This window comes from Haemaphysalis longicornis, unplaced genomic scaffold (assembly GCF_048455015.1).
Source record: "Haemaphysalis longicornis isolate Haplotype H1 unplaced genomic scaffold, Haemaphysalis longicornis Haplotype H1 scaffold_9, whole genome shotgun sequence".
Taxonomy (NCBI): Eukaryota; Metazoa; Arthropoda; class Arachnida; order Ixodida; family Ixodidae; genus Haemaphysalis; species Haemaphysalis longicornis.
Genome location: NW_027526460.1, coordinates 91,679,087 through 91,697,627, shown reverse-complemented (window position 1 = coordinate 91,697,627; position 18,541 = coordinate 91,679,087). Strand labels below are relative to the sequence as shown.

The 18,541-nt window shown below is 45.8% G+C and overlaps 1 protein-coding gene across 1 annotated transcript in view; it reads left to right on the top strand.

Annotated features, from left to right (window-relative positions):
* The window catches only part of LOC144153773 (uncharacterized), a 107,841-nt gene that overhangs the window by 69,650 nt on the left and 19,650 nt on the right, over positions 1-18,541 (top strand). Inside the window, exon 3 of the mRNA XM_077685497.1 lies at positions 373-456. Within this exon, the coding sequence (XP_077541623.1) occupies positions 373-456 (84 nt within the window). The remainder of the gene's footprint in view (positions 1-372; positions 457-18,541) is intronic.

Sequence of the window (18,541 nt, the reverse complement as noted above, 5' to 3'; positions counted from 1 at the left end):
ACAACTATGGACCAATGTATTCCGGGCACAATATTTCTTCGGAACGACATGAGGTATAAAGTAAAAGTCCACATGGCCCAAAATCTTTTTGTTATAACTCACATACGACGCCATGTACCCCTGTGAAGCGCCACCACCGATCCCCTGGACAGTCGAATTCAAATGCACGGCTGGGGATACACTTGTTTTTCATGGGGCAACATAAGGAGTTTTTTCAAAGTATGAAGGTCCTAGCACATTTCATTATTTGTCTTTTTTGTGCGCCACAAAAAAGTAGCAAATAAGCTGTACACACGGAAAGTCGGGTTTTCTCTCTGACTCGATATGGATACGCTGAGGTGTTTTAAAGAGAAATTCTCATCTCCTATGCAGCCCAGGAGGACGGTGAAGTGCCACAGCAGAACGGAGACCTTCAGAACCATCGACCCCAGCCCCTGGACTCAGATCGACTTCTAGGTGAGTCTACCGGACATAGTTTTCTATCCTTAACCATCGTACTAACGCCTGAAGCTACCCACTCGGCTCATTGTGTGAAGTATATGTAGGGGAGTGAGGTCACGTTGGATGCTGTGCCAAGAATAGTTGTGGCTGCTTTAACGAGGAGTTGAAAGGCGAAAGGAAGAAGCCGTAAACTCTGGTGGTTGGTGCATTTGTGAGGAACCGGCTAGGATCACTGCTCGTATAGCAGGTTGTGAAGTCCGGTAAGCGCGCGGGTGAAACTCATTGAAACAATTAGAAAAGACAGGGCGCCGCCGACCCTAAGAAGGCTTATAAGAAGACACTGAATTGAGTTTTCATTAACCTTCGGTAATTAATGCGCTAATTTTTTTTTACATTATTGCTTACTTATTGGCGGCCTAGCTACAGCAGTCTCCGTGGCAACGGCCCAGCGCCAAGACCACCCCGAACACTTCGCATATGAGCAATGTGTGCCTGTGTAGCGCAATAGGATTGACATCGGCTTCGTAACGCGAGGGATCCAGGTTAGATCCTGACCAAGGGAAGCGGTGATCTTTTCGAAGCCTCTGTTTGGGTGCGTGATGCCGCGTGACTGCGGTTGCTAGATACCGTGATACCGAACGAGCAACGACTACAAGGCGGGTTCCTAAAGTACTCCGCACTTAAAAACGTCATTGTCTTTATTCCAACTGGTTATGGTTCTTCCTAAAGGCTCCCAAACAAAAATACTGCTGTGTGTTCTCAAGAGGTGAACGCGAATTGAACACCTGGGAACACTTTAAGGAAGTTCGAGTAGGCCACTTATGTAAATGAAATCAGTAATAGCTTTCCATTTACCGTTTCTGATCACTAAATGAGTTATGGTCATCGTAGGAAACCAATATAACGGCAACGAGCTGTCTCTTTGTAACACGCTGGTAGTGGCCAAGCAAAAAGCTAAAAGCGGAGATCTATTAAAGACAACAAAAGCTCTGACGTTATTGTGCGTTAAATACAGCCCTGCTTGATAAACCCACTTTTAAACGTTTTATGTGTAAAAAATTGTCAACAATACAGAAGCCAGCGTACCTTATCAATAAGGGAAATGCAGCGGTCGGGATAAATCAACGTTTGAAGGATAGCCAGAAATAGCCACAATGTGGAAGTTAATGTTAGGCACTTTATATTGAAATTGACATTCGCTCCGACTAGCCACCCACCTTTTCCCAGAGAGGGAAGGTAACGTTCATTAGCTGCCGCATATGTTCCCCTGTACCAAAGCTGGGGCACGTGCTTGAAATGTCAAAAGCCATGGTACCAACCTCCACAATATTCGCACAGAATAACCTCCCATCTGGCAACACCAACCGAAAAATAACGATGTGTCCAAACTGCAACGACCAACATGATGCGCACTGGTTGTCCCGAATAAGAACCTCAACTTCCTCCTATGATGTGAGAATGCATGAATATCACTACTCGCCACGGAGTAAGACCATAGGAAATGGTCCATTCCGGCAAGCCCCAGCGAGCGACCAGATAGCGTCACAATAAAAACCAACGCGGTCTACAAAGCTTCGGAGCTGCGGCTTCGAAGGAGAGGGTGACGGCACCTGATGGACGAAATGATGGTGGCCACAAGTCATTCCGGTGCGGCACAGTGAAAAGCCGAATGCGGCAGATTCTTCTTCCGCGGCAAATGCCGCTGACTTAACCTCGACCAAGCGCTTGGGACGTTATGTGGCCGCGCAAGGAAGTGTCGTTTCCCTTCCAGCCTTGTTCTTGCCCTGTGCTTCTCCTGTCGCTGACGTTAGCGTCGCTTAGTTTTGGGCGGCGGAGTTTATTGTAGCTTATAATGTACGATGCGGGGATAAGCGCAATACAAAAATCTAGCCCTGGTGCAATCTTTACGCCACCGCACTTTATCTTCACGCTTGTTTGGGTCTTCTCGCTCTCCGACTACGAGTACAGGCCAGTCGTTTTTGTTAGGCCAGTAGCTTTCGCATGCAGCTTTTTTTGCCTTATTGCTAGGGAGCTTGGCTGCTGGTAGCTGAGCGATGACAATTATTCAGCGGTAGATGGCGCACAGACTATCAGAAAAATTGCATAAAAGTGTTTTTCTTTTTTTTTTTTTTTGGCGAGGTTATCGTACAGTGGCGTTACGACTACGTTCGCTGTGCAACGCTACCGCGTTACAAAGGGGAAGCACCTGAGCATCATCATTATCATCATCATAATCACCACCATCACCATCATCAGCACCGTCGTCGCCATCGTCATCATCACCATCTTTCCAGTGGTAGCGTGCGCTTCTCTTCGAGGCAACTTGCGCATGATAGCCAGAAAACATGTTATTCGCCTCCCTGCTCTTGCCACTTGCGTAATGGCCAGTATGCAGAATCAGAATATCCATACTCATCTTCTAGCTCTTCTATGAAGAGTGAGAATATCATTTGCTAAGTGGTAACACTGACTCGTTCCGGTATGCGTGTTACTCAGCTGAGCTCATTTTCTTTCCAATTCTCATATCAGGCACGTGCGATCATACTGGCACGTTCTCGTGGGCAATGGTATTTTTCCTGTGTTGAAGTCCTCTGTTTCGAACATACTCCACAAAAAGGACGGCTCGTATGATTGTACACGCCTCGGTTTTATACAACTTCTAGCCCCAGTCCCTGCTTCATACTGCACATGAAACTTCAACATACCCTCGCGACAAAACAGGATAATCTTCTAAACGTGCGGTGCCTTTGCATTCGCGTTACAGAGCTCCAGGTGGTATGTTTTCGTTACCACATTCCTAACATTCATTTTGCAGTTTTTACTGTGACTGTATTTCAGGCGATTTCGCACCTTGAAGGCATGGTCATGACAGTGATAGTTATAGTTGCCTTTGTAGACAGCGTTCATACTTCCCTGACACAACTTTTACATTCTATTTTCAACTGGTATAACCGTTGTGTAAAGTGAACCCTGCCATTGTGTTTTTTGCAGCTGGTAGGCTGTATAACTTTGATAAAATTCCGCTCTCCCTCTGCGATATGACTGACACACTTGCCACCTTTACTCGTTACTTAAGGTTGTCCTAGCTTTATTTGCACATTTTTAGAACTCTGTGTTTATGTGTCCTTCTGAGGGAGATATTAGACACTTCTGTTGTTCAAACTTCAGACTAATCGTCTTAGTTATATACTAAGTACTTTTATTTTTAAAAAAAATCTAACGCCCCGTTCTGGAAGAAAGACGGTTGAATCGCGAAGCTTCCTCCGAAACAAATGTGATGTCCAGAATTTAATACCCGAAAGCCCCAATCGGGTGCAGGCCCGTTCCTCACGTGGCGTTTCGTCATAAACCTGTTCGCAATAGGCCGTTTGGTCACATAGGATGATTCGTCATACTCCAGTTTGTCACACAGGAAAGTTCGTCACAGGGGCGGAAAAACGGAGTTCTCGGTGTTCGTTTATCAGTTTATAATCGGCGATAAGGGGGCCACTCATTACTCCTGGTATGTGCTCCGTAAGAAAGCAGACCAATCGTAACTTTCCCGTTAGATATACTGATTGATTGATTTGATTTATTAATTGATTTGATTTGATTGATTGATTGATTGATTGATTGATTGATTGATTGATTGATTGATTGATTGATTGATTGATTGATTGATTGATTGATTGATTGATTGATTGATTGTAGGGTTTAACGCGCCGACGCAACAGGTGATGAGGCGCGCCGCAGTGGAGGGCTCCGGATTAATTTTGACCACGTGGGGATCTTTAACGTGCGCCGAAATCTCGTACACACTGGCGTGTTGGCTCTTCGCCTCCATTAGAAAAGCGGCCGCCTCGGCCGGGAATCGCTCCCGCGACCTCGTGCTCAGCAGCGCAACGCCTTAGCCACTGAGCCATAACGAACCGGGTTTCCCGTTAGAAAAGAGAAGAAAATAGAGCATTTTAGACGGAAGTCACGTGACTCCTCCAAGCCTCAAGGCAACGCTCAAGGGCGCACAAGCCGGTCGAAACCATGAAAAGGGAACGCGGGTTTTTCCTCGTCCCTCTTCCAATATGTTTCGTTTATTGTCCTACGTCCCTGCCTCACATTTCTGTCTATGGTCGTTAGCCTTGTATCTATATTTTGGTTCGAACCACGTTGCCATACTAGTCATCTCTAACTGACCTTCTTTGCTGACGGTTCCCGGATGTGCAGCCGAAAGGAGAAAAAAAGAAAACATGTTCGGTTGTAACCACAATCCTTTGCAGTTTGCACGGTGTCGAACCGGAACGGAACCAAACCTGTATTTTTGCCGGAAATGAACCCGAACCCGAACCGTTATTTTTTGAGCCCGCTGAACCCGCACCGGAAATGAACCGAAAATAAAATAACGGTTGCCGGTTCCCGGCGAAATGGTTCGACCATCTGCTTTTGATGGTCAACGCCATTCGGGGCTTTTCTCTTTCCCGTACCATCAACTTCGTAACTTCTCACGCACTTTTTCCTTCACATGAATCACAACAGCATCAACGCTCTCTTGGTCGTTACAAGAGGACAGGTATGCGCACACGGACCCATTCTCGGAAGCTTGCCGATGATATGAGACGTTTTCGTTGCCCTTCCCTCGCTGTGACAGTGTGAAGACTATCGGGCCGCAATATTGCGGCACTGCGCAACTGCGAAGGCCCACACCCCAAATGTGCGTACTTATTCCGAATTACAATTTATGTAGAAATGTCACACACCTGAAAAGTATAATTATTTGGCAAGCGTGATGCTGCTCAGTGGATATGCCGTTGGCTGCTGACCTCAAGGATGTGGGTCCGATTACCGCACCCGAGGGCCGTTTCTCCTGATGTAGATGAAAAACAAAAAAAAAAAAAACTTCTATGCGGCGAGATTTACACACACGTAGAGATTCGCGGTTGCGTAAATTACTCTGCTTCCCTGAAATATACGGTTAGCCTCATACCACAGGAGTAGCTTGGGGCATCAAATGCGCGAATATTTTTGACACGTGTTTTTCCACGGGAAAACAGAAAAAGAAGAAGCCCACCACGCGGTTTCAAATTATTCCACGCCGAGGTCCTGCACGAATAATTTAAGCTCCTTTTTTGCTGCCTTCAGCCAGAGAATAAGGAAAACCTAAAAAGGTAGATTTTGGTGCAGACATCCGTTCCTTTGTCCTAACTTTACTTAACATATCCAAACGTGTCATTACGGCAAAGGCAGCGAGTGCCGTCGTGCCTGGTGTATAGTTTTTCAGGAAGAGCAGAGCGGACAAACTTCGCGTTTTTTTAAGCATATCCAAAGAATGATCATATATATAGCAGAGAAAACTGTGAGAGTACGGCACTCATTTTCTTATTTTGCTAAAAACGGCATCCCTGAACTCGAGGGCGCTACGTATATTTCGTCTTTGATAAATGGCGGCACTAAAGCAGTAGATGCCACATGCAGAAAGGCAGGCCGGTCTAGCGCTTTATTATTTGTCCAGCGCTCTTTCCGTTCGCTTGTGCTGTTCTGTCACTTTCAGGGCTGCATATTTTATTTTAGGAGAAGCCCTTCACTGGTTAACTAGCTCTTCTAACTCGCTGCTCTGCTGCTACTCGTATACTGGTTATGAGCGTATAAGTAAAGATCACTTTTAACAAACTTTTGGCTCACACCCTCAAGAAGACTGCTAACAAATTATTCTAGGTAGCGCAACGATCCAATTCATGGGTAGTGTTTACGTGGCTGCTGTAGGATTTTCCTTACGCTACAGCTGATAAATAAAAGCACACAGCTGGTATTTAAAGACGTCTTCGGCTAACGTGCGTAGGTGATTCGCCGGTACGCAGGCCTACTTTTAGGGGTTTAACATAGAGTGCGATGGGCGATTCCATAGAGATGATAGTAATTTGATATTGCAACATAAAAAAAATGAAGCGGGAGAAAGTATATCCCACAGACAGCATGACACCTGGAGGTTGCGTTAACTAGCTCCTGGGACAACAAAAGGGCTGGGTGGGAAAGTAGCTGGTAAATCGTCACCACTTCATCTGTATTCCTTAATATATGGCCTAATGATTTTCTGTTTCCTTTAAAATTCCACAACTTTTATTGGGAAAAAGCAGTATTTTGAATGCACCACAATTGCATTTAGCTTTTTTGGCCGCCATAAACTACAAAACATTTTCTCGCACCTTGCTAAAAATTTACTTATCGAACCGGTTCGCGAACCGGTTCGGCTGCTGAACTCACCTGAATGAACTCACCTGAACCCGCCCCGTAACCAAACCGGTATTTCTCTCGGTTCGACAAACTGGTAGTTTGTAATGCTGCAAAGTTTTGTTCTTTATCTTTCCGTCCTCGTGTGGGGCTCAAGGCCACACAAAGCGGCAGCATGAATGGAGAGGGGTGCGCGGAGTCTTTGTGGCCCCTTTTTGATACGTTTTCTTTATAGTGCTACCTGCTAACCTCGCCACCCTCTTTTCAGTCTTTAATAGTCCTGTCTATTTCACTAAGGCCCCTATGAGCTTCACGAAAAAAAGCAACACATGGGCATTTCTTTCGTTCCACGCATGACGAACTTTCCCATTCGTCGAGCCGCCCTATGATGAATGTTCAGCTGCTACGAACCGGCCTATTACCAAATGGACCTATGACGAAACGCCATGTTGCGAATGGGCAGTACCCCATACAAATCTACTACTCTCAAACGCCTGCATTACGAAGCGTGTGGGACCACGATAATTGTTCCTTATACACGTCACTTCGTTATATGCGTACCGCACTTCACTGACCCCTATAACGCACATACGCCTATGTTGAGAGAAACAATGCTTATTTACACCAGATGTAAACTGCAACAGTCAAAAAAGTCAACAGTTTTCTTCTGCACTGTAATATGACGTACTGAATGCGCAGCCACCACCGACTTGATGCTGTCAAGGTTCATAGCATGCTGCAGCGTGAGGTCAGAGGTCAGAGAGTGACGAGACATATATCTGCAGCGCATCAAATGTCGCTGCCGCATCCCCGGTAGTCATAGCGCTGGCTCCCCTGCAAGCTCTCCATCACAGCTTGCCTGATAATCCGCCTTTTTTTATTGCACTGTGGCGGCCTCTGGTGGCGCCGCCGAGAAGCGATATGGCAGGGGTGCAAGTGGGCTGCCACTGCGGCGGAAGGGGGATCAGGGCTGCGTTGCTGGGGTTTATTTGTTTCACGTGAATTGCATTGTCAAACTAAAGCTGCAAAAAGAATACCTATGCTGGAAGACGTACGTTTTCAACGTGGGAAACATCCTAACAAGAGTGCGACGCTCGTTTCTTTTTGCAGCAGTTCCGCAAGTGTCAGTACGGGTGGATGGCTATCCGAAGCTGTAAAAGCTATGTTCTCACGGCATTTTTTTAAATGCAGAGCATTTCTTTAACTCCCGATGTCACCCGTTCTAGTTGTCCGTCGTAGTCCGCACCCCTCCCCCAACACTATATAAAAAAATAATACTTACCGGCGCCTGGTTTCGATCCCACGACCCTGCGGGCGGAACGCAAGGTACATGGTGCTCTACCCACTGCGCCACAAAGCCGACACGGAATGCAGGGCTACGAACGCGCCTTATATCCTTGACTCATTCAAACTACGTCAAGCACCTGCTGATACAACGCATTCACTACCTGTGGGCGGAACGCGAGGTACATGGTGCTCTTCCCACTGCGCCACAATAATCATACCCACCTGCTAATAAATGATGTCACGTGACCACGTAATTACGTCTCCTCATTTATTTACAATACAACAACCAACAGCAACAAGTGCAACAACATTAACGTAACGCAAACTACTTAACGTCGTGCGCCCCCGGAAATGCTCTGCATTTGATCGTGCCCCTCGCGAGGGGGATTTTAGTTTCCTGCCGCAGCAAGAACCAGGCGGCCTCCTGCGCAGACATTTCCACCCCCCTTGAGCACGTTCACTTGCAGCTTGCGGAGCAGTTCCTTGTAGTCGTCGTTGGAGTTCTCCTTTTTGCTTTTCGACTCCATCAGAAAAGCGGCCACCGCGGCTAGGAATCGAACCGGCAACCTCGTAGCTCAGTAGCGCGACGCCTTAGCCACTGAGCCACCGCGGCGGGTGCCTCTCTTGACTACTTTCGGTATCAATGCCCGGCTGATACAGAAACTATTTCTAGCGCTTAAATGGGATGGGGACATGGGTATCTGTAAAACAGCGGCATAAACGCAGGCCCTTAATGTGGCCATTCTACAAATCATTGCTGGAAGCTGGAATGTGGATATCAGCGATGCAAAATATTATACGTGGCTGCAGATTTGTTCAATTCCGCCGTTCTTTTATTTCTGTTTCTTATCATAACAAGTATAAAGGCATGTGCAGATTACTTTTGTAAGCGTTTTGACCGAAGAAAGCGAAAGCCAAATCAATCGAAGTCCCGACGTATCTCAGAAAATTTCTTTTTGAAGTGCATTTTTATGCGTAAGCGCACCTGTTCATCGTAGTCGCACGATTACATTTTCTTCTTTAGAAGAACTGTCAGTTTGAAAAGTTAGTATTGCTTCATTCCTTTTAAACAACGACAATATCACGGGCGAAAAAGTGGTGCTCGGAAGTACATTTCTACTCAAATCGCAAGCTCCTCGTCATTTGCATGAATACATCTACCAGCAGTGGAGGGCTGTATGCAGATTACAACGAGAAAAAGCAAAATGCACATTGCGCAAGCATGTCAGGTTAGAAAAAAGATCCCCAAGAGGATTTGAACTACTACATTCGAGCAGGCCGGTGTTTCTTACGCTCTAGACCGCTAGTCCACGGCGTGGCTAGCGACCGTTCTCGAAAGCCGCAGACACAAAGCTGAGGTTTAGCTTATGTTTTTGCACCTCTCTGAAAAAGTTTTTTTATAGTATTTCTGGCACAGAAACTGGTCATCATTCTTCGAATAGCACTTGCCCACTAAGCGTCCCTTACTCTACGTTATTTATTAAGCCAGGAAATACGATTACGAATTTTTGCTCGCAAGCAGATCGCGAGTCCACCAGTCGAAAAAAAATGTGCTCTCCGTAGTTCTGTTTCACACTTTACGACAGAAACATTGGTTGATTCTGATTCTCCGTTTCCTAGATGAAGTTGAGTAACCCTTCTTCTGGAATGAGCATGCCTTACATTTTTTTTCAAGCATGCCAGACGTGTACGCATAGGGAGCTTCGGTTAAGCGAAGGCAGCGAAGCGTCGCTAGCCACGACATACGGATCGCATACGTCCGTTCGCTTCGTTGACCTTACGAAGTTTATTACGCTCTACGAACTAACAAAATAGAGGCACATTCTTCACGGTTCGAATCTAATCGTGTCTGCTGGCCGCCTTGGTCAACGAGCCTGTCGTACTACGGCAACTTACGGTCAGCCGGTGTGTTCGTATCTTAGTCGGAGAAATATGACAAGGTGATCTCTGGATTTGGCGTGCCAGCAGGTTATCGTCACCGGTGGTGTGAATGCCTGGTGTGACTTCGACGGGAAGCAGAATGGGGCGTTCATTCTGCGTTTGGCCGAAAGTTTCATTTGTAAAACGTATACTGCATTTCGTTTTCTCGATGGGGACCGAACCAGGCAGCACGCTTTCACTACACGGGCTCAGTTACAGCCGTAGACAGCACTGTAGTAGTACCCCGCGGAGCAGACCGGCCGACCCCCGCCATACTGTTTCCAGCCTACTCCGCCAGGACCATGCGCATGCGCAGTAGGGTTGCGAAAGAGGCAGATTTGTGGCGTCCCTTTTCTCTATGATGGTCTGCACGATTTCGTCAGTTATCAGGTACAAGCAAAATGGACCTGGTCGTCCACCGATACGTAATCGTCGGCAGTTACAAAAGATGATGCGCCGCAACACGCACTGTATGTGTTTATCGATTCCTGCTTCTCCAGCCGAACCTAACCGACGTCGGCACACCGATCAGCTGCGCATTACCACGTGTGCGGCTAGGCGTATTCACTATCAAACCACAATTCAGCTATGGGGAACGCATGAATTTCTTCATTAAACAGGCAATTTCGCTGTTGTAGTCTTCGCTGTAGCGGCGTTAACAATGACTAAGAAACATAAGAATCTGGCCAGGCCGTGTGACATACGTCATTGTACAGGCTATTTCGTAGTATAAGTGTTCGTTGTAGCGCGTTTGACCGTGCAACGTTGAGCTAACCTAATGTGCTGAAAGGATTTTTTATCTATTACTTTTTGATTGGGTCATCTGAACGTGTTGATTCGGTTAGCTGTTCGTTGTCGTTGGTTTGGGCTTCCTATTGGTTAAGAGTGTGGCGTGATAGGGTTTACGCCCGTTCGTCACACGGCCACTCGTCATAGGCCGGTTCGTAATAGGCCGTTTGGTCGGATAGTATATTTCATCATGGGTCAGTTTGTCACTGAGGAAAGTTCGTCACAGGCTCGGAAAAACCGAGTTCGCAGTTTTTTTTTTAATTTTCAAAGCTGTGATAACGCATCCCGTTATGCCTTGTATATGCTGCATAAGGAAGTTTATAATTAAAACTAACTTGCACCCTCGCTAACAAAATAATTAGTTTCAACCCTTGTAATCAAGCTGTCGCGCACGACCAAGGAATCGCCGACGATTATACGGGAAAAAAACTTTTATTAGACCATCTTTTTGCAATTGAATAGGCAATATTTCTGGCAACTATACCTGAAGAAGCGAGAGAGAGAATAAACATCTTTAATTTGAAGAAGCGAACATTGTGCAAAAGCGAGTAGTGATTTCTGGCTCGAACAATGTTACTCTTCGTATCCACTATGATTTGGCATTCACTGCTGAAGTGTCCCCGATGAACAGCAGGAAGGAGATAGAAAAAAGAAAACATGTTTGGCTGAAACCACGTGATTCTCATTATCATTTCTGGGTAGCCTGTAGCGTTCAAAAGTCTCGTACTAGTATTCCTTCTGTAACCGTGCGGGGTTCAAGGACGCACAAAACGGCCGCAGCAATAAAGAGGGGGGCTCAGGTTCTTCTTCGTGGTCTCTCTCGCAAGACGACTTTATTGCGATATCTGCCTGCCTCGCTTCTTTCTTTTGAGTCTTTAACCATCCTATCTACCTATCGTTCTACATGGGGCCCATATGCTGCTCAACAACAACAACAACAAAACGTGGACAATCACGAACTAACCCATTTGTCGAACCAGCTTATGGCCAACGTTCCCCTGTTACGTACCGGCATATTACCTACCGAAGTATGATTAAACGCCACGGTACACCATGTTACGCCATGGGATGCCATGTATCCCGGCGTGAGCTACGTGCCATCACTCCACCTGTTATAGAATGCTTTCATCGGCATCACCACTCAACCGTATCACGCTTAACTGCATTCGTCTATCACAATGAAACCCGTTCTTCATTCAAAAACATTTCATTGTTTATGCGGTGTGTGACTGATGTGCCATTTGTGGAAACACATTGCATAAAGTCGGCTCTTCTGCAGTAAGCTTGGCTTTCCGTTAGTGCGTTTTGTCTGACACCACCACAAGCGAAAGATGGAAAGTTTCTTTTTGAAAATTTTCTATCTGCACGGCCAAGTGAAAAACGCTAACCAGCGCTCTTGATTTCTTTTATCGCTTTTAAATATTTTAGAGGATTTCTTTCTGGATCGCCATCTCAGCTCACATTTGTTGTTAAATATTTCTCACACCATTATTATTTAGGACTTGGCATTACGCAAGCGAAGCGCAGTGAACAACCTACCACGGCCTGCAGAATGTTCGGCAATTCTACGTCGCCCAGTTCTCAAATCACGTCGGGAAGGGTGCACTATAAGAAGAATCCTTTTATGTACAGCGTAGTCCTCGGTACCTTTAGCTTCTTTGGCATCTTTGTTTTTACGTTTTCTTCCTAGCAGGAATGCTAACTTATCATATGTTATTAAGGTTTTTTAGGGGCGAAGCCCCTTACGGGCTGGGGCTGTTGGCGCCTCCTGTCGTCTTCGTAAGAGTCGTCTCATGTAGTCACGCCACTAAAACACTGGGAAACACGTTTACGCCTCGCGCTTGAACGTAACGTGTACTAAAAACACACCGGGACACTCGTCTACTCGTCGTGCTTGAGCTCTTCGTGCTTCAAAGACAAAAGTCTTTTACAGCAAAGCTGTATACCTCTACCCCCAACGAGTTCACCTCCGTTGGCAAAAGTGCCAAGGCGCCAAGAATGCACTTATACACTGCATGCTTCGCCCCTTTTCCGGATTCACATTAGTGGAAGTGGCCCGGGATGTTTTGTGTTCTCTTCGCGCTTTTCTTTGTTCTGCCGATGGCTTTCCGTGCAATTCATTAACTGTTTCCTTTTTTATATACCCCGTTTGTAGGTTTGGTTGGCTTTGTTTTCATAATATTTTTTTTTACTCATCAAACGCGAAAAGTGGCTGTCTTCCTTGTAATCACCGTTGTCAGCACAACGTTTTCTGAAACTGCCGCCTCTATAAAGAGTAAATAAATCAATGAAGACCCACTTGGGTTGGTGAGGGATTGATACCGGCTCTCCAGACCTTGAGGCAAGTGGGTTACCACCGAGCTAACTCGGTACCCTGCCATACAGGTCCAGAATAAGCCAGGGACGCACCGGTTAACAGCTGAATGTAACGGCACGGAAATAGAACAGATGCACGCAAAGGTGACCTTTGGCTATGGGGAAGATGTTGCGTAAATTGCGGCCGTTGAGTCTGCCTTTCAGAGCAATTCGCGCCACAAGATGCAGGTACGAGAGCGAAGGATCAGACACAAACACAACGAAGCACTGGAGCAGTTCTTGATAGTTGATAGGCTTTCAGCTTCCACACATGCTAGGTTTGAATTCAATTTGAAAAGTTCTGATAGGACCTTGTTCCGTTTGCTCGTCTGCGTCAGTACTTTTTTTTTTTGCGCTGCATGCAAAATAGAGTTAACAACTCTTTCATGCTTACACATGCGTAAGCAGTATTCAGTTCCAGAAAGATATTTTTTGTGTTCCGTTTATTTATTCACTTAAAACAGTCAATTATTTCACTGTACTGACAATATTTCCCAAGGACGTAGAAGAAAGAGAGAGAGAAAGGAGATTACTTAACGCGCGAAATGGGTTCTGCAGATTGGACAGTCTTTCTCCGTCAGCAGTAAGGCAGGATTTCTTGTATCCTAGCTACAAGTTCAGCCATCCGGCCCTTTTGGTAAGGCATTTTTATTCTGCAAAAATAGCCACATCATGAACTGGAATATTGTTTCAAATAGTTCAGGGCCATGCATGTTAAAATACTTCCAAATAATTCATTACCATTCAGTACCGAAACACCTCACTACAATTTGATCATGCAAATGCTACTGAAGTTGTCAACGACCCTTTTCCCAGTGACAACGCAAGACTTTTCAGTTGGCTTCCGTGTCCTATTTTTCATGAATCTATATTCACCGGAGTTTTTCGTGTAGCCGTTTTTACCAAAACTGCCTAGGCGCTTTACTCTCGCCAGCAAACTATTTTCTCTTGCGTTTTTTTTTATTCTCACACATTTAGCTCAATTGGGTTGCCAGGGAAGGCGTATCACAGCAGGAATGTTCATTGTATCCGTTCACTTCTGTTGCCAACAGCGTGGCAAAGCCGTTTGAACAAGCGCGTCCTTAGAATTGGTATCTAATCCGCTTCGTCAGCAAACCCTTTCATGCCTCTCTAGTCACCTCCCATTTAAATATACATTGTGTCAAGCAGCTGCAAAACTCTTCAATTACGTACCCCTTGTTTTTCGAGAATTGAATATACGCCACATATACACGGCCACCAAATTCGGCGAATGAGACCATGTTTGAAACGGAAACCACTGAAATTAGCGTAGCCGCCTCGCTGATTCTGCAGGAAGCACAATTTTTTGCAAACTTCAGGCAGCCAAGGCGTATACAAAAACACCCCTGCGGCGCTTATCTCGATGCCACGGGAAAACTTCCGCAACTCAATTATCGGATAATCCCTCAAACATTTGCGAACTTCGGGAGCGCGTGGTTGTCCCCTAGGCTTGCGACAGGAAGGGAGAACAATGGGAAAAGAGGTTAATGCAAAACGGGTGTTTGGGCTTCGTAGTACGGTTGGTTTTTGTAGTAAACTTTATATTTCGGCGTTATATTGCCCGGTGTTAATCGACCAGATTTAGGAGAAATCCCCAAGGTGGAGTAAGTTTCTGTAAAGGAAAGTTTGACATCCACCTAAATGCAGCCATACGGCTACAAAGGAAAGCTATACACCTATACAGCATTTTATATATTGCAAGGTGATTGCTATATTTTATCATATTTCATATTTTATGCATAGGAGGCTTTAGATATAACAATTGGCATTAAAATGTGAAAGACATAAATAATAGGGCAATTCTGTATTGCTCTATTTAAATTCTGCTCGGCAAAATAGCGCCTGAATTAGCCGTGGGAAAAAAACAAATTTTTGCCCTCTTGCGACAAGTGGGAGAGCGATGATGGTGATGAATAAAGTTTATTGGAGACCAGGTGCTGATGTTAGGGCACCCGCCTGGTTAGAGGCTTCCTTAGTCCGGGATGCCTTGGGCTATGCTGCCCTCCGTGCCCTCTCCACCAATCAGTGGGAGAGCGAAAAGAAAAAAATTCACGCATCTCCGCGAAGCGAATCATGACGAGTGGGTGAAGCACTGGGGATCGTTCTTACCGTCAATCACCCGTGAGAGTGCTTACTGCTGCTAAAACGATTTCCAATCCAATCCAATTCAATTTAATTCAATCTAATCCAATGCATTTCAATCCAATCCAATGCTCCTCGCGCATGCGCAGCACGGCTTTCAAGGAGCTCTCTCTCTCTCTCTCTCTCTCTCTCTCTCTCTCTCTCTCTCTCTCTCTCTCTCTCTCTCTCTCTCTCTCTCTCTCTCTCTATCTCTCTCTCTCTCTCTCTCTCTCTCCTTTTGTTAACCTTTTATCTCCCTGCCTCCCTCCTTCCCTCCCTCTCTCTAACTGTCTCGCCTTTTCTGAACCTTTTATTTTGTTCTTGTGAACCTTTTGTGAACCTTCTGTTCACAATTGTTTCGATTTGCACGATGCTGTGCCGTGAGCACGGACACCGGACGCCGGCCAAGCCTCCGCCTTAAGGTGCTTCGCCCCTAGCACTAGAGAAATAATAGTTGACTTGAAAACAAGCACAAGACTCGAGAGTAGGCTGGATCCCCACGGGCTTCGACACTCAAGATTAACCTTGCGATTAATGGAAATTGCGCCGATGCCAATAGAGTTCCGGTGAAAGCTCCGGCAAAATGATTTCCCTGCAGAAAATCTCTGCTTTCCAGATTGGCAGCAGCGCTGAGGAATGAATGAGAAGCTATCGATTTAGCTCCTCCCGCGAGGATCTGCTCGGCACTGCGGATAGTCATTCACTGCTTGGCGATTACCCCAGTTGCCCATATTTATTAGACAACGATTCGCTTTCACAACTTGGGCATTGAAAGTCGTGCGCGATCTGGGAGGAACTGTGGAAGGCATCAAAGAAGCGCAGGCACTAATTGCAGCGCAATTTACATATACACATACAAATACTTGTTCTTTAAAGCAGAGCAAAAACTGGAAATTTTTGCGTGTTGCAAAACGAGCGCAAATTAAAGACGCACGAAACTAAAGTTTTTACACCACCTTGTCGGTAGACCTAACGCAACAGTGGCAAAACCTTGATGAATTCTCTGATTGTCGATCAGAATTTTGCGTTTCCCCACCAATCATCGCCAAATGAAACAATTTATCCACCTCAAACGAGAAACACCCTCCTAAAACGTTCCATATAAACGGAATTAAGGGAATACGGAGTAGTTACCTCGCCGGGAAAAAGCCGCAATTAAAAAGGGATATGTGTGACGAAAAGATGAATACATAATAGTGAATAGGGTTAGAAAATATCGACACCGCTTGTTCGTCTGTAGGACTTCCAGGAACGCGAATCACGGTTGGCATGAATTGCGCATATACGGAATACTATACAGAAAACATACGGGGCTTGATTGTCCACTTCATTAAAGACAGAAACACCAAAACTGTGTCAAACGTTGCTATTGTGAGACATCTTTCGATGCCCTTCTTTAGAAAAACAAATATGAAAGCCAAATATTTCTTAGTAGGACTGATGCCGTTCTGTCAAAAAATTCAGCTATTTCCACATAGACCGGATTGTTCGATTGAAAATCTTTGAAAAGGTCTCCGGACACACGGCGCATGCGCGAAACCGTGCTTCCATTGTGTCAGAATGGTTGCTTGAAGATCGTGATGAAGGAACGGTTCTAGATAAGACAACACATGCATCGATCATGACGATGCACTACAATAGCATTCCTTTATCTCATTAACCACGCTTCGGTATACACGCAGATCGTTCGTAGATGCGTTTACTTAGTGCATGAAAAATCGTCGCATGGTTTCGTTCTTCGCATGCATTTGGAGTCTTTCAAAGTTTCACGATCGATTCGCCGCATTTTCAGCGAAGGGGGGGGGGGGGGGGGCGTAGTTTCTATGTGAGACAGCTTCCGCGCTTCTCTAAACGTTCTTTAGGAAAGGACGGTGAGGTTTTGTTTTGTTTATGCCTAGTTCGTATGAGCTCCGTATTCGCAATATTCAATATTCAGTAAGGCAATAACTCGCCAATATAAAGAATGGTCCATCAGCAATTGTGCACCTGCACCGGCCTTGGTTTCAGACCCTTAACTCCTGCTAAGACTTCACTCCTCTCCTTCACTCCCCTCTAAATTCTTCTCTCCAAGTTTTCCTTTGACCCTACGCTTAAATAACATAATAACGATGCTTCTCTCGCTGCTAACATAAATGCAAGCGACAGGTTTATCGTAAGCAACCACCTCGTTTGAGATATGCCGCAGTCCGTAGTTTTGCCTTGTTTTGTTGCTCTAAGGCCCATTAACACTTGAGACGAAGCGACACGACATAAACGATCGCCGGGCGAGTAAAACGACAGAAATTTTGTTGCTTTCGCTCGCTTTCGTCACAAGTGCTAACGGGCCTTTACTCGCCGACCGATTCTGCCTTGCCGAAACAACGCCAACATCCATCCGCGCTTCCCACTTTCTGTTAGGTGCGGAGTACTTTAGGGCCGCACAATGTCCATCCGCGTCCATCCGATCGCATAGCATTTAAAATCGCAAAAACTCACACAGGCACCGGCAGGATTCGAGCCTGCGCCTGCTATATTATAGACCAGATAGAGTTAGTTTCAGTGGTCTCAACTATTAGGCTACGACCGTGGGTTAGTACTCGACTGTAAAAAGGCTTACTCCCTCGCCTGTAATGGTGCGGGGGTACCTTAGGACCTCCCAATGTCCGTCGGCGTCCATCCGTGCGCGCACCATCATCAAGCGAACATCAAGTGAAATTCGATTTGAGCGGTGAGTTGCAGTTTCATTTATAGAACAATCAAGTTGGAAATCACGGCTCAAATCGAATGACGGTCGGGGCGCAAATCGGACGTCACTCGGGGCGCAACTTGGATGTCATTTCGAGTCCCTGTACTCCGCACCCACGCCATTATCCACGGAGAGGAGACGCTTCCATTTTGTTTGATACCGTGTGGCAAACTCTTTGTATTTGTTCATAACCATAAAATCGGGTGCATGCAGAATTACGAAAATTGTTTATCTAAAGCGCTAACACGTTTTTCTGTTGTTAAAATACTGGTGTACTTGTCATCACTGTTCAGAGTTGGCGTAAACGCACTTCACTAGCTTTAAAGCATAATTGTGTGCCTTTTTAATTCTTCTTTACTTCATTTATTGCTCTAGTTTTGCTTGTTCTTACTGATAGCATGCTCTCTTTGGGACGTTGTCCTCTTACTCGCCGTGCGCTTTGTGCTTTGCCTACTGGTCCGTGAATGCTTATGTGCCCTGGAGCTATCTGGGACAACACTACATACAGACCCATCAGCCAGTTTAGCTTCCTCAGCTTTTCGCGCAATATTAACATGTTTTCGCTCTTCCCGTCTTTCCGCCGCTTCACCCATATGTATTTCTCTCTCTGTAGTTCAGAATCACCCCTATTGCGGTACGCATGTCTATTCCGGGCACAGCTAATCTCTGCCAGGTAAGCTGGAG